The sequence below is a fragment of the Octopus sinensis genome, linkage group LG4 (genome assembly GCF_006345805.1).
Source record: "Octopus sinensis linkage group LG4, ASM634580v1, whole genome shotgun sequence".
NCBI lineage: Eukaryota > Metazoa > Mollusca > Cephalopoda > Octopoda > Octopodidae > Octopus > Octopus sinensis.
This window is the reverse complement of record NC_043000.1, coordinates 85,518,518-85,535,114: the sequence shown is the minus strand read 5'-3', so window position 1 is coordinate 85,535,114 and position 16,597 is coordinate 85,518,518. Positions and strand designations below refer to the sequence as shown.

Sequence of the window (16,597 nt, the reverse complement as noted above, 5' to 3'; positions counted from 1 at the left end):
TTGAGGCCTCCAGTTTCTCTTTATCACTTGCTCACATTCACTGTGCACGGCAGCCCATATAATGTAGCTATTCAAACCCACCACCACCTTTCCTCACTCTCATCCAGCACAATGTCTTGGTTACTTGTGATTGACATACATCAAGTTACTTATGATTGATTCCTGTTACTGTTTTACTGGCACTCTGTCAGTTACGACAATTTTAATCACAAATGTATGGAAAATATATAGTTAATAATATACAAATGGATACAGTTCTTAGGTGTGTGAGGAAGTTCAATAAACTGATAGTTTTAACTGTTCTAGAGGTGTTAAAATATAATATATATCATCTCTAATGAGTGTTGATCTTTCTCATATAAAACAACAGTTAGTAATATTCAAATAGTTTTAAATTTTTCAGTTGAGCTATTACATGACTTTTACTCCTTCTGGATTGACTTTTATTCCGTTTGGATTTCAAGGGATTTCTTGTATAGTTATTTCCTTTCATTACTTTTACACTTTTTCTTGGCTAGAATATTGATTTTCATATCACTCAAAATATGCACTGTGTGATTTGAATCAACAGTTGATAAAATAAGTTAATTTTCAGGGAGGTTAATGACTGTTTCTGCTATACAAGAGTGGATTATCCTTAATTACTTGTGTGTGGGCATAAAATGCAATAGTAGCCTTGCATATATGAATGCCTACTAGGTAAAATGCCTTTTACCTGGTTATAATAACTATTATAATAATAATAATAATAATAATAATAATAATAATAACTATTATTATAATAATAATAATAATAACTATTATTATAATAATAATAATAATAATAATAATAATAACTATTATTATAATAATAATAATAACTATTATAATAATAATAATAATAATATCATCATCATCATCGAAAAATACCTTAGGAATGAGAACCCAGGTTCGAAATTTCCCCAAGGCACCTGATGAAAGCTGGAGGGTATATCAGGTGAAACATGTTAGCAACAAACAAGATGAGAACAAATATTCGTCAAATGTAAATAATGTAGGATATCCCTTTGTTTAGGTTTTGGAGTGTTTGTATTGGTTATCAGAAGTGATCTTTCTGTTAAATAGTTCTTAAGTGAATGATTGATTGATTATAAACTTGCTCATTTGACATGAGAAAATATGGTACTGTAGTTTAGTATTTCCTCTTATATTAGTTTTAATTATTTATTTGAGCTTAACGCTTTAGCATTCGGATTAGTCTGTCAAATGTAAAGCTTATTTATTCACATTGTTTTGAATTAATTATGCATTATCTTGTAGTTTTGAAGTTTCGATGGTGGGATTGTTTACTTTTAGCATGACATTGTAGGGTAATGTAAATGTTTTTATATATAATTGTTCATGGTTATGAAGGTGTGTGTGTGCGACTATGACTGACTATATGTGCATGTATATACACAAAGCTGATGATTCATCAATACTTAGTTTCTTAGTATACATTTGGCCAGTTTGAAAATAAAACAAATAGAATATTTTAGCTGGATATGGTCAGTCTAAATGCTAAAGAGTTAAGAATACTTGTTAATGAAATAGGCTTAAATTCTGAATTATTGTCATGTCTGGATGTTTCATTTTAGTGATCATATGTGTATGCATGTATGTATATGTGTCTCTCTCTCTTTCTCTCTCTCCGTATATATATATATATATCTAAAGTTAATCCAAACAAGAAAACAAAAAGACAACAACGCGAGGATGTGGAACAAATAAAGTATTATTGGGCGCTCAGGAAAGAAGGGAAGAAGGAGGGTATGACGTTTCGAGCGGAGCTCTTCGTCGGAAACAAAGGAGAAAGAAAGATCCCGAGGTGGGAGGACAGAGGGAAAAAAAATGCAAGTGGTCTTCACGAGGTCACATACTGAAAACTATATATATATATAGTTAATCCAAACAAGAAAACACAAAAAAACACAACAACGCGAGGACGTGGAACAAATATAGTATTATTGGACGCTCAGGAAAGAAGGGAAGAAGGAGGGTTTAACGTTTCGAGCGGAGCTCTTCGTCGGAAACATAGGAGAAGGAAAGATCCAGAGAAGAGAAGACAGAGGGAAAAAAAATCGCCAACGGTACACACAAGGTCGAGAGTCATTCTCTTTTAGTGCCTTATAATTTAATACACTCACTGGTAAAATTTCCACTCATTTGCATATTTATTTTTCTAAAATTTTTGTTGCGTCTTGCAACCTTTTCAATAGTTGTTGACTTGGACCGTTATTCAATGTGATTTTTACCATGTGATTAATTCCATGTAATTTTTACCTGTGGAGTTACACAAAAGAGGTGTACAAGACAAAATCTCACACACTGCGGGACTTGGAGACACAGATTCAAGAGGTTCTCAAAGATATCCCAGACGACATCCTTCAGAAGGTTGTTCAATCCATCCCTGGCCATTTCAGGAAACTGGTTGATGCCACTGGTACTTAGGTTGAAATATGAAGATTTACTTTCATTTTCCCATCTAATAAAGAACATGTATCATTTGTTTCACTAAATTTGTAAAAGGAATATGGTAAACAAATAGATTTTGCAATTCATCAGTCTTGGAGCTTCTAATAATTTTAAAAATTGATCCTTTAATAATAGTTAAATTAAGAGGAATTGAGTGTATTCTGTTGTGAAGTTCTTGAAAAATACAAATGTTTTTATATACAAGATTGGTGGAAAGTAACTGTTGTGAAGTTCTTGATAAATACAAATGTTTTTATATACATTGAACAGTCAGAAATTTAGAGAAGTACTTACTCTTTTACCTGTTTCAGTCATTTGACTCTGGCCATGCTGGAGCACTGCCTTTAATCAAGCAAATCAACCCCAGGACTTATTCTTTGTAAGCCTAGTATTTATAGTCTCTTTTGCTGAACCGCTAAGTTATGGGGATGTAAACACACCACCATCGGTTGTCAAGTGATGTTGGGGGGGACAAACATAGACACACAGACACACAAATACACACATACATATATATATATATACATATATACGATGGGCTTCTTTCAATTTCCATCTACCAAATATACACACAAAGCTTTGGTTGGCCTGAGGCTATAGTAGAAGACACTTGCCCAAGGTGCCATGCAGTGGGACTGAACCTGGAACCATGTGGTTGGTAAGCAAGCTACTTACCACACAGCCACTCCTACGCCTATTGAAGCTTCTGATGAAAGTGTTGGAGGAAATAGAGGTGTATGGCATAAAGAACAACTAGAAGTCCTTATAGGGCAGTCTGTTGCAGACTAAATCTATAGTTGGTGCAAAGTTCCCGCCAGACTGAAAGTGATGTGGTAGTTGAGCAGTGAGTTATGAAAGTGTGTATGTGTGTGGCTGTTTTTGTATGTGCGTGTAATTACCCAAAGTTGATGATTCATCAATACTTAGTTTCTTAGTATATATGCCTTCAAGTAAAAAACAAGCTTATTGTGAGAAACAGGTAAGTGTTTTAAACAAATAAACTATATTCACTTATTAATTTGTCCTTCATTTTAACCCCCCAAATGTGTGTGTGTGTGTGTGTGTGTGTGTGTGTGTATGTATATATATATATATATAGAGAGAGAGAGAGATGGACTTTAGGTTAGTTAGAATATGTTTGTGACATAGTTTAACTCCTCTTTTATGGTAAAAGGTGTAAAAATGCCATATCTGCTCAGTGCTTCCTTCCAGTAGATTCTCTGATGTGCGTTTCTGGCACTTTACCCTTCCTCAGTGGGAAATACCAAAGGGAGATAACCATGGGCAGATTTAAAACTATCTTTAACTAATAAAAAGTCGACATCAGTGAATGAGTTGTGCTAGTGGACCGCCTGGTCGGGTTAAAAACACTGGCACCTAGCAGTGATTGGGAATAAACAAACTTTAGGTTAAATAAGGTATGATTCATCCTTTCGGGGTCGATTAAATAAGTACCAGTTACACACTGGGGTTGATATAATTGAATTAGTCCATTTGTCTGTCCTTGTTTGTCCCCTCTGTGTGTAGCCCCTTGTAGGCAGTAAAGAAATAAGATATGATTGTGACACATTTTTAACTTCTAAAGGCAAATTCACTTCAGTTACTGTGGAGAAAATATTCTCTCTTATGGTAAAAGGGGTAAAAACACTGTATCTGCCCAGTGCTTCCCTCTAGCAGATTCCCAGATGCGTGTTTCTGGCTCTTTAGCCTTCTTCAATGGGAAATATACACGTGTGTATGTATTGTAAACAAAAGTGAGATCACTCAGTGCAGTCTAGAGTAGAATATATAAGAACATTGTCTGTGGTTTACACATACACTATTTAGAATTTCATGTTCAGTATAAGCTTGCCAACAGTTTGAATTACAAATTTGGAAAACCCCTGTCTAAAATTTTCAGACACATCTATGTTAGAATAAACAACACAGATTTATAATTCAAATTAGTTTAAGGCCTACATTGTACATGAAAGTCTGACTAGTTCTCTTGTAATCCAAAGGTAATATTATCTTCATTTATTTGTGTGTGTGAGTGTGAGAGAGAGGCTGCATCATCACTTAAAACAGTTAGTGACAGCTATGGTCTTAAATATGTGTGTGTGTGTGTATATATATATATATATAATTTTTGCATCTTTTTTTTTCCTTGCTAGCATGGGTTCACACATATACTTATTGAGACATTGTTTTACCACCATATGCCTTTCCTGTTGCTAACATCTCTTTATTTCCAGGTATCTTTGAAAGATGGTTTGTTTGTAGGGAACGTCAACAAATGTCATCATTTAAAAAATTTTAGTGCTTTCCATGGATGTAAATACATATATATGATGATCATATTCTGCCAAATGACTTTCTTTCCAAGAAATTGGATAGACAAACTGTTGTGAATGCAGAGACCTTCACTAGTGAAGTATATAAAACCTCACATAGGTTAGGGGTTAGTGACTTCAGACTGAGACTTAGAAGGACTTTGAGACACAAACCATTTTGAAAGAGAAAGATATGGAAGCTTGAAGTTTCATTGAACAGTCAGAAATTTAGAGATGTACTTGTTGAAGCTTCAGATGCAAGTGTGGGAGGAAATAGAGGTGTATGGCATAGAGAACAATTAGAAGTTCCTATGGGGCAATCTGTTGCAGACTAAATCTGTAGTTGGTGCAAAGTTCCAGCCAGACTGAAAGTGATGTCGTAGTGGAGCAGTGAGTTAGACTGAGCCAAAGCTTGCATGAATGGGGGCAGCAAGTAGCTAGAAGGAAAGCTAAACAACTGTTATTTAGTAAAGGGAGAAACTGAAGGATCAGAGCTATGAGGTGTTCCAGATTATAAGACAATGTATCAGAGAAAATCAAGATGTTGGGGGTGAGAAGTGTGTACATATAGCTAATGGTACATTTACGCTTGGTGATTCTGAAAGGAAGGAGGTATGGAAGTGCTACTATGAAACGCTATTAAATGTGGAAATGGCATGAGAGAGAGAGAGAGGTTCTTCTCAGTGTGGACCCACCAGGAAGACATCATACCCAGAGACTGGTGTTGCAGCATTATATTCAACAGTTACATGAGAAAAGATGAGACATTAGAGAAGAGGTAATTACAGAGGTATCAAGTTGCTGGACCAGGTCATGAAAGTTACAGGAGTTCAATTACTTAGGAAGATGAATAGCATAGACCAGATGCAATTTGATTCTTTTTTTTTTTCACTCTTGAAAAATGATCAGAGTACTCTAATTTCTTTCACATATTTTTCTCTCTACATTGTTGTATTTTGTTTACATTTGAGATGTGTTGTGCTTTTTGGTGGGTGGTAAACTTAAGGTCTGCTTCAGCAGTACTAACTATGCCATTGGTACATACACAAGCTCATTATACTTTGTCTATATCTGTAACATGTAAACATATTTACTCTCAGTTAAGAGCACATGATCAGCAACTGGAAGATCATGATTTCAAATTTTGTTCGATATTCATCAGCTCATCTCTGAATCATTTCAGTTTGCTGTGCAGGTCATATTAAACCCTGTCATTTAATGTTTGATTGAGAGAAGTGGTGTATTGCTTATCTATTTAGTTTGTTTTTCATGCTTAAAGTTTAGGTTTATAACTGCATCAGTATTTAACATAGTAGATAAAATTTTGATCTTCAAAATTTAGTTTTGCTACCTCAACAGATTTTTGTGAGATATAGGAAATGATTTTGTGACTGCTTTTACAATGTTTTGTGTTTGTCTCTACACTGCCACTGAATAGAACCTGGCAAAAAATTACTGAGGGAATTCCCCATAGAGTGGTTGCAGTGGAAATGTCAGCAGATTGTCACTGAATCATATACAGCCTGCCAGTTTTTGAGAAAGTCCAACAATAAAAAAAGGAGCAGGGGTCAGGAAAAACGAGTCTACTGCTGACAGATCTTAACAGTGAGAAGAATCATTGAGAGAGTCAGGGTTGAAAAATCGATAAACAATTTTACTGTTTATAGACTTGATACTGCTCAATGAAGCAAAATGGAATAAATTCTTACATACAGTACACCTCAAGAAGTAATAGCAGTCATGTAAGGCTCTGGTCACTTCAGGTCTATAGTAGAAAACAAATAATAGATAAATTCCTATTCATCTATCACCCCTTCCTTTCTCATTCATAAATACAAGAGTATTATTAGTATTATTATTGGTAGATTATCTCAGTAACCATGGGAGCTATGAAAAAATATGACATCACCCCTTCCTTTCTCATTCATAGATACAAGAGTATTATTATAGTAGATTATCTCAGTAACCATGGAAGCTATGATAAAATACAAAGCCCAGCATCACCACTGGATCATTCTACACATCTGTGTAATTTTTCGCGCAATTCCACCCAGCCATTTTACCATGAATCCCAAGACAAGAAAGAATCACCCATGTCAAATTTATATGTGTGTGTGTGTGTATATATATATATGTATATATATATATATCTACACCGGAGTAAACACATAAATGTGAAACAAGGTGGAAAAAAGAGTACTTGGATTTGGTCATTCAACCATTCTATTTTTTTTCTGTTCTATTTTAACAAAACTGTCTAAACGGGAATGTGGAACTCTGAGTAACAGCTTTTGTTATATTTCTGCTGCTTTTAAATAAAGTATATATATATATATATATATATATATATATATATATAATATATATATATATATATATATATATATGTGGTGTGTGTGTGTGTAAATATATATATATATATATATGTGTGTGTAAATAAACATATCGTCACTTTCACTTCCTGTCTACTGTATAGAAACTAGACAAGATGATTTAATAGACTAGTTGAACACACAATTTTCAGTATTTCATAGATGCAATGAAGTTTAAGTTTAGTATAACAATCTTCATAAGGAACTCAAAAAAAGTTGGGTACTATTCATATTTCTGAGTATTACAGATATTAATGTAAAAACACCTTATTGTGTTCGCAAGAAAAACTAATCAAATTAGGTTACATGCACTGAAATAAACATCCATATTCAGTAATACTGCGATCCATATTCATTATCATCATTTAACATCCATTTTCCATGCTGGTATGGGTTGGATGGTGTGACTGAAAACTGGTAAGCCGGGGAGCTGCACCAGGTTTCAATCTGATTTGACAAGGTTTCTATGGCTGGATACCCTTCTTAATGCCAACCACTCTGAGAGTGTAGTGATTGTTTTTTTATGTGCCACCAGCACAGGTGCTATTGACCTGACACCAGCATCAGCCATGACTACGGTCTCACTTGTCTTGATAGGTCTACACAGTATATCGCCAAAGGTCTTGGTCACCTATGCCCAACTTTCCTCTCAGGCTACTTATACTCTGTCATGCATGCACACTGACATTACACATCCAGCAAAGTGTACTAGTTTCATTTCTTACAAGCCTGCGCATGTCCTCAGCAGTCACAGCCCATGTTTTACTGCCATGTAACATGGCTGTTCACATACAGGATCATACAGTCTGCCTTTCACTATGAATGAGAGGGTCCTTTGTTACCAGCAGAGATGGTAGCTCTCTGAACTTTTCCCTACCTATTCTTATTCTAGCAGCTACTGACTTGATCACCTAAATTACAGAAGCTATCAACCACTTCTAGTTTTCTCTCCTGGCATGTGATGGAATCTATTTTCTGTACATTTTTAGTGTTAATTGTACCTGTGCACCTTCCACACACAAAAACTATTTTCCCTGTTAACCTTCCTCTGATATTGCTGCACCTCTTATGTATCCATAGCTTACACTGGGTACATCTTATAGAGTTTCTACCTGAAGGGATTTGTTATTTGTCTGCTTTCCTACTTAAGACTTTGTTTTCTGCTAGGTTAACTTTAAGGCCTTTCAATTCTAGACCTTGCTTCCACACCTGAAACTTCTTCACTAGTTCTGGTAGTGATTCAGCTATAAGAACAAGGTCATCAGCATAGAGGAGCTCTCAGAGGCAATCTGTCTTGAATTCCTCTGTTAATGCAAGGAGGACTATGATGAACAATTTGGGACTGCGGACTGATTCTTGGTGAACCCTTACTTGTACCCTGAATTCTTCAGTATACTCGTTGCCAACCCTCACCTTACAGACAGCATCCCTGTACATGGCTTGCACAGCTCTCACCAACCACTCGTCTATTCTTAGTTTCCACATTGACTGCCAGATATGGGATCAGGGGACCCTGTCAAAGGCTTTCTCTATGTCAACTGTTGGACAATAATATGGATCATATGTTTCTTGGAAAAGTGATGGTGCAACTACTGTACATCTCCACCCTTCATCAGTAGAGTCAATAATGCTGCTAATTATTTGAATATTAAACAGTTATTGTACATTAGTGTGTGCAATTAGAGAGAATTTTAAGATTTATTTCTCTGTCATCTACTGAAACTACTGGAAACTTCATTTTACTCTGTTACTGTCACCCAGTGTGTAAAATTATAAATGAAAGGATATAGTGCTCAGAATTAATGAGACATACTGTTATGTATTATGCCAAGAGATAAAATACCATAACTCAATAACAAATAAAGTACTAATTTCTTAAACTCTTATCAATAATGTCTCATAAATTTTCCCTTCCTGCTGAAATACATTGTTTTTGTTTCACTTTTCAATTAATTTTGGAAATCATGAAGAATTTAGTAAAACTACTATCTTTATTAAGCTGGTGTATGAAACATAAATTAACATAAACTTTTGATAAACGATTTTAATTTAGATCACTTTAAAGTAGGAAATTTGTATCACAGAAACAAAGGTGATTTCAGGCAGGTTGGTATCAAAAGGGTTAAATTTTGTAATAATGCATGAATTGTATTCTTTCTTCTTAAAGAGATTAATACATTTTAAGCATATGTATTGAAGACTTTAATTATTTGTTTTGAATACCTCTAACCACTATTTTATTAAAACTAAACCAGGAAAATCCATTTGAAAAGCTCTGAATACTTAAATTGTATTGGGCCTTTTTTAAAATCATACTTTTCTTATTTTTGATAGCATTTTTATAATACAAATGAATTAATTAAAAATTAAATACACTAATAAACATTTAAAACAAATTAAGAAATAAAGCAATAATTCTTTCTTTTATTATTAACCCTATAATATTCAGATAACTCAGTCAAATATGTTTGTTTAGTCACATTGCTTTGAATTAATCATACATTATTTCATAGCTTTAAAATTTCAATGATGCAATTATTTTAGAATGAAATTATAGGAAAGATGTGAGAGGCCAGATATGGTCAGTTTAAATGCTAAAAGGTTAAATCTTTCAATTGTTTCAAAATAGTCTAGGTGTTTGATTTCTACAAGTTTGATCTACAAATATGTTTACTTGTATTAATATTCGAATATAGTATGGAGTTCATATTTTCATTACATACATGCCTAAAACATTTTCTTATTGAAAATGTTCAGGTTTTGTTATAAAAAAGATTTATCTTGTAGATATATGATGGTATATAACAAATACTGTGAGATATAAAAGACATGGTGTTGGATTCTTGGATACTGAGTTATGGTCTACTGATTGTAGAAGTAAACTTGTTTGTTAATATTGTATGTTAAGGTAAATAGAAATGATTTATATTCAAGTAAATGGTTTATTTATTCAATTTCTCTTTTCTATAACAGGATGCCCATGAAAGTGAAGTCTTTGCTGTTAAGTGGAATAATACCGGTACCCAATTTGCTACTGGTGGTTCTGATAGAAAAATAAAATTATGGGAAGTTATAAATGGTAATATTTATTACATTTGCTTAGTTTTATAACATTGGTTTTCTTATTCAATGTAAAAAAAAAATATTACTTATATTTTATCTTTTTTAAATTAGTGTAATATTCAACCTCATATAATTTCCAAACTGCAATTAAACACTATGTACAAAATTTTAAATGCTATAATATTTCCTGAATTTATAATCCACTGATTTATGTCAATGGAATGTGTACTCCTTCTTTTCCAATAATGCAATCTGCTTCTAGTCTTTTTGATTAAGATAAAGTTGAGGTGATTCTCTATTCCATTTGACTGATAAATGATCAGTTGACTGGCTGACAAATTCTTTCACATCACAGAGTTCTATGAGTTCAGCTCTTCTACATTATTTTATTATAGCTATAGATTTATTCTTTCCAATGAAACCCTACCTTGTCATTGAAATCCCTGCTACAGGATTCTTCTCCACATTTATGAAACTGTTTCTTCTCTAGATCAGAACATCTATAAATGGGGTTAAATTTTTTACTTAAATACTAAGCGTATCACACTACTTTTGTTAACTCAATTCTCATCTAATGTTTCTGACCATTAGAAAAATAAAGAAACCTCTCTGGATTCACCTCATCTTCATCTTGCATCATCTTTTATTTGAATTCTTATTCTGGAAAGTCATTTTACACTGTTTTTCAATTGCTTCTCTAAAACTGTATGTTGATAATAAAAAAAAAACTTTTTATAATTAACATTACTTTCTTTAATCCTACATTTCCTATTCTTTCAAAAAAGAGATGTAAGTTATTTGGATTATAATCTTAGGAAAATGTGAAAACAAGGGTATTTTACAAGGAAGTAATGCTGGAATAACTTGTATTGAATTTGATATTGAGGTAAGATGAAATTATTTAATTAAACATTTATTGTAATTAAAGGGCAATATTTAGGAGTCTAAAAGATAAAGTATTATTTTTGAATACCAATAACTTACAAACAATTGCTAACATTTGGCTGCCTTTTTCAAAGTTTTTTCCATATTTAGTTTTTGTGTTTGCTCCATAATATGAAGCAAACACAATTGTTGAGATAATGTTACACTATTGGATATAAAGCTCTTTACAAGTGCAACTATGACAATAGATATTTTTAGAAATCAACTTCAAGTGTTTCAGGAAGTCGATATATTTATGAATGTTCTAACATGCATCAACTTTGCGTTATTTTTCTTAGATAGTGCTTGTTTCAACAGGTAAGTCTAGTGTTCTGACAATCAACCATATATGCTTTAGTTTCTTCCTAAAGTTTCTCTTCTGAACTGAATCAGATACATAAAACAACTATAATCTTACTCTCTGAAATTTACTTGTCTAAACAAGTTTCCTCTATATGCATTAGAGTAGAATTTCCTGATAGCTTAGGCTCTTATCTCTTTGATATCAAATCAGCTGGCTGGTGGTGGTAGTCAAGAGCAGATAAAGTTTAATTTGAATCCATTTCTTATAAATGTTTTATTAGAGTGGAAATTGTAAAATAACAAAAATAAAAGAAAGCTAAGTAAGAAAAATGAAAAAAAAATATATTGAATTAGCAATGAACTTTGACAGTGCCTGTCGTCTCATGGCCAACAACAAAATATGATTAACACAAAATAAAGACTTTGACTTTCTTTTTATTGCTGTTTACTGGTCATTAGTCTCTTGATGTTTAGTTTAGTGTCATGTCATTATGTTCAATTACATCCTGGTTCAGTTTGTGAGTACTTGTGTCATGAAGCTCAGTTCCATTCCATTTCAGATAAGTTGTGTAGATGGAATTATTGGTTCTAGTACTATCTATGCAAGTTGTTATTTTAACTAGAAAAACTTTGAATATTGATGGGACATGGAGATTGTTTCATTGTATTTGTCCTCTGGGCAAGGATATTTCAGCAACTTGACTCACAATGACATTATTGGAGGGACAGGCATCTCTTAGATTTTCTTAGGTACTTCTTGCTCGAGGACAAGTTCTACTATTTTAAGGGAACATGGTTTGGCAGTCTTCTCAGATGCACAGTGAGAGGCTTTTTTCTCAATACAACTATAGAATTGGCTTACAGAACTAATTTTGGTGTCAGACAGAATTCGAGGCATGAAAGAGTTTCTTTTTGATCATGTTGGACATATTTGATTTGATGTCTTTGAGTTGAGTTTACTTTTTAAATGTTCAGATAATCTTGCAGGTTTTAAATTTGAATTGCATATTGTGAAGTTACAAAACATAAGGACCGCCAATATTGTTTTTAACAGATATACACCCATACTTAATATATTTGTGGCTACATTTTCTGACTTTGATAGATTTCACTGGGCCATAACTCCTAGTATCACAATGAAACCAAATATAACAACTAACAGTGCATGTAGGACAAAACGGAATACCAATATAATCTGTAAAAGAAAGTAGGAACAATGATTAGACTCAATATAAAGGTAAGATGGTATAGAGTTTAAAGTAATATAAGACAAGTGAACAAGTAGACACAATACAACCAAGATACGTATGTACAAATTGTGTTTGGTTGTAGGTTGTATAAGGAAGCTGAGAATACAAGCAAGGAGGAGGTAGAAGAGCAGTGATGGGGGTAGTGTCATAGGAGCTGTAACGTGAAAGGATCTATCATCGAAACACTGGCAGGGTGTCGAGATCCTTTCTAATCACATACAAAAATTCTTGTAGAAAACAAACAGACGAAACTCAGGTTAAAGGTGAACAGACAACTTGGTTTATTGATTCATGGTTGTACGTTGTCTGATGGGGGAATAGACAGCCTCTGATATATTGCTGGTGTTGGTCTTGAGGTTGGTTGAAGTTGGTTGAAGCTGGTGTGGGGCTGTCAGAGCCAGGAAAACCGTGACCGATCGCAGGGCTGTCTAGAGCCGAAGAGAGCGATTTGAGGTTCGCGGGCTCGAGAGATGTTTTCCCGCACATGCGCATGGGGAAGACTTCCGGTGGCCACCCGGAAGTAGTCCCATTCTGCGCATGCGCGCCGAACCCTACACTGTAGCATCACTACAGGGCTCCCCTCCGAGTGCGAAGTACGGCAACCAGAATATTGTGGTGGTGCTGCAGAAAACAGAAGGCTTGCCGATCCCCCAGAAGACTTGGTACATACTATTATACAATAATAAACATTTTAAAGAAAGTTAAATGTAAATTGTTTTTGAAAGTTTCTTGGGCCAATGCACTGTTCTGCCCGATTTTGTAACATACGGTGTGCTCGGGGCACCCGTTGACGGCGAGGGTGGTGTTGTAGGAGCCGGTGAAGGTGTTTGTGCAGGTGAAGGCGTTTGTGCAGGTGAAGGCGTTTGTGCAGTGGTGAAAGTGTTGTTAAAGGTGCATAGGTGGGTGTGTCAAGGTTGTCATCAAAAGATGAAGACGTCTCAAAATGTGCCTTTTTTAAACGGTCCACGGAAACGGTCTCCGAACGACCATTTATCTCAATCGTGAAAACCTTTGGTGTGCGAGAAAGCACACGAAAAGGTCCTTTATAGGGAGAAACAAGTGGGCCCTTCACAGAATCGTCCCGAACAAAAACATGCGACCAGGTGTTCATATCCGGTGGAAGATGGGACGGTGGAGATTGCTTTCTGGGAAGCATGGGCGGAAGGTTTGAAAAATATTCCCGCAGTCTGGTGACATAGGTCGCCGGATCATCAGGGGCGGGGAAGTGTCTGGCACCAACATCGTACCGGGCAATGCCAGTGTGGTACCATACAGCAGCTCTGCAGCAGAAAACCCCAGGTCTGCCTTGACAGCAGTCCGACAGCCAGAGAAGCACAATGGGCAGAAATTCGATCCAGGACTGTGGGTCCGAAGAGGCACGAAGAGCGGCCTTGAGCTGTCTATGGAACCGCTCAACCAATCCATTAGACGCTGGATGGTAGCTTGTGGTGTGGATATGGTGCATACCCAAAATTCGCGACAATTCGCGAAATAGCGAGGCCTCAAACTGTCGTCCACGATCAGTTGTCAATCGGGACGGGACTCCGAAGCGAGAAATCCAGTTTGAAACGAAAGCTCGCGCAACAGTCAGCAGCAGAAATGTCTGCTATCGGAATGGCTTCTGGCCAGCGGGAGAAACGATCGACACAAGTTAATAGATAAGAGAACCCGCGACTCACAGGCCATGGTCCAACCAGATCGATGTGGACATGGCGAAAACGGGCCTCCGTGGGGGGAAATTGTCCAAGCGGGGCACGAACGTGCCGTTGAATTTTGGATCGTTGACACTTGGAGCAGGTTCGTGTCCAAGAGGTAATTGTGCGACGCATATTCGGCCAGAAAAACCGAGCAGTGATTAGTTTGAGGGTGGCAGCGATGCCAGGATGTGATAAGGAGTGCAGTGCTTCAAACACTGAGCGTTGATGGGTCTCAGGCACCAGTGGCCTGGGAGATCCAGTTGAAGTGTCACAAAGAATGGTGCCTTCGGCTGACGGAAGCGGAAGGTAGGAAAACTGGCAACAGGAGAACTTGGGAGAAGTTAAATCTAACGACGCCAAAGGTGGCTGCTCCTGCGATATGGCAGCTAAGTCGATAGCAGCAGGAGACGAAAGGGCGCAAACTGGAAGGCGAGAGAGAGCGTCAGCAGGAACGTTCTCTTTTCCAGGTATGTGTCGAATGTTGCTAGTAAATTGAGAGATAAAATCCAGGTGCCGAAAAGCACGGGGTGAGAGTTTGTCCGTTTTTGAAAACAGGGCAAACGTAAGGGGCTTGTGATCCGTATAGATCACAAAATCTCGCCCTTCAAGTTGATGCTGGAAATGACGAACCGATAGATAGATCGCTAGGAGCTCACGATCAAAGGTGCTGTATCGTCGTTCAGCTGGTTGCAGTTGACGGGAAAAGAAGGCTAGAGGTCGAACATGGTCATCCACTGTGTGTTGTAACACAGCGCCAATCGCAGTGTCCGATGCGTCCACAGTTAAAGAGAGAGAAGCACCAGGACTGGATGTGCAAGCAAAGAAACAGAAGCCAGCTCCTTCTTAATGGACTCAAAGGCTGTCACTGCCTCAACAGAGAGGGTGACTTGACTGTCCTTTCTAGGAGAGTCCTTTAACAGCCTGGTGAGAGGTAGCAGCTTATCTGCACAACGGAATGAACCGGAATGAAGTCGGTAGAAATTGACCATCCCTAGATAATGCCTGAGCTGGCGCAAGGAAGTGGGGGGTGCGATGCGTTGAATGGCATCGACTTTTGACGAGAGGGGGCTGATTCCAGTCGAATCAATATGATGCCCTAGAAAATCTAGGGAAGAGCGTCCGAAAACACACTTGTCGGGGTTTATGCGTATGCTATACGCGCGAAGACGCGCTGGAAGAGTTGAGAAAGGTGCCGGAGATGATTTTCTCGTGTGTCGCTCGCAATGAGTATGTCATCGACATAGGCAAACACAAAATCAAGACCGCGGACAACCTCATCAATGAAACGCTGGAAGGTGCTAGTAGCATTCCGCAAACCGAAACTCATGTACAAAAACTCAAAACACCCAAACGGGGTAGTGATTGCAGTTTTTGGAACGTCGGCTGGGTTGACCGGTATTTGGTGGTAAGCGCGTATCAGATCGACCTTCGAAAAAATGGTACAACCATGGAGATTTGCTGTAAAGTCCCGGAGATTTCTAATCGGATAGCGATCGGCTATTGTGACGGCATTGAGGCGTCGATAGTCTCCAACCGGGCGAAAATCAGACTCGCCCTTTCGCGCCAAATGAAGGGGAGATGCCCATGGGCTGGTGGAGGGGCGTATAAGGCCAAGTTGAAGCATGTGCTCAAACTCGGCTCTGGCCGTTTTAAGTCGGTCTGGCGCTAGGCGCCGGGGGCGTGAGAATACAGGTGGCCCATTGGTGGTGATGAAATGGAGGGTCGAGTGGGTAGGATTTTCCGGTTTAAAGGCAATGTCCACTAGCTCCGGAAATGAAACCAAAAGAGAGTGAAAAGGGTCTCCAGAGGTGGCAACAAAGAATGTCGGGCTAAGGACCGCAGTGGTGGAACTCCCAGTCGGTGTAGAGAGCGACGTCGTGCTATCAAGAAGCCTCCGACGCCTGACATCCACCAATAGTTAAACCTATCCAGGAAATCAGCGCCGAGAATAGGGTGCGGGATGTCAGCGATGACGAAAACCCATCGAAAGTCTCGACGAAGGTTGAGGTCGAGGCGCAGCGAAATCTGACCGTAAGTGGTTATGGGAGACGAGTCAATAGCATGCAAGACAATCGAAGAGCGCTTGGGCTTGTCTGCAGCCAGACGAAGGGGCCAGATGCTGCAACAGGAGCCGGTGTCTACCATGAAGAATGTCTTCGACACCAGATCTTTTACATAGAATG

The 16,597-nt window shown here is 37.2% G+C and overlaps 1 protein-coding gene and 1 long non-coding RNA gene across 4 annotated transcripts in view; both read left to right on the top strand.

Annotated features, from left to right (window-relative positions):
* Window positions 1-16,597, top strand: part of LOC115210363 (autophagy-related protein 16-1) — a 90,429-nt gene that overhangs the window by 61,942 nt on the left and 11,890 nt on the right. For all 3 annotated transcript variants that reach the window (XM_029778926.2, XM_029778925.2, XM_029778927.2), the window contains 2 exons: window positions 10,151-10,256; window positions 11,056-11,126. In XM_029778926.2, coding sequence (XP_029634786.1) covers window positions 10,151-10,256; window positions 11,056-11,126 — 177 coding nt within the window. The remainder of the gene's footprint in view (window positions 1-10,150; window positions 10,257-11,055; window positions 11,127-16,597) is intronic.
* On the top strand, window positions 3,630-4,405 carry LOC118763033. Its single transcript, XR_004998782.1, has 3 exons — window positions 3,630-3,911; window positions 4,047-4,224; window positions 4,394-4,405. It is a non-coding gene; the product is annotated as an uncharacterized LOC118763033 (long non-coding RNA).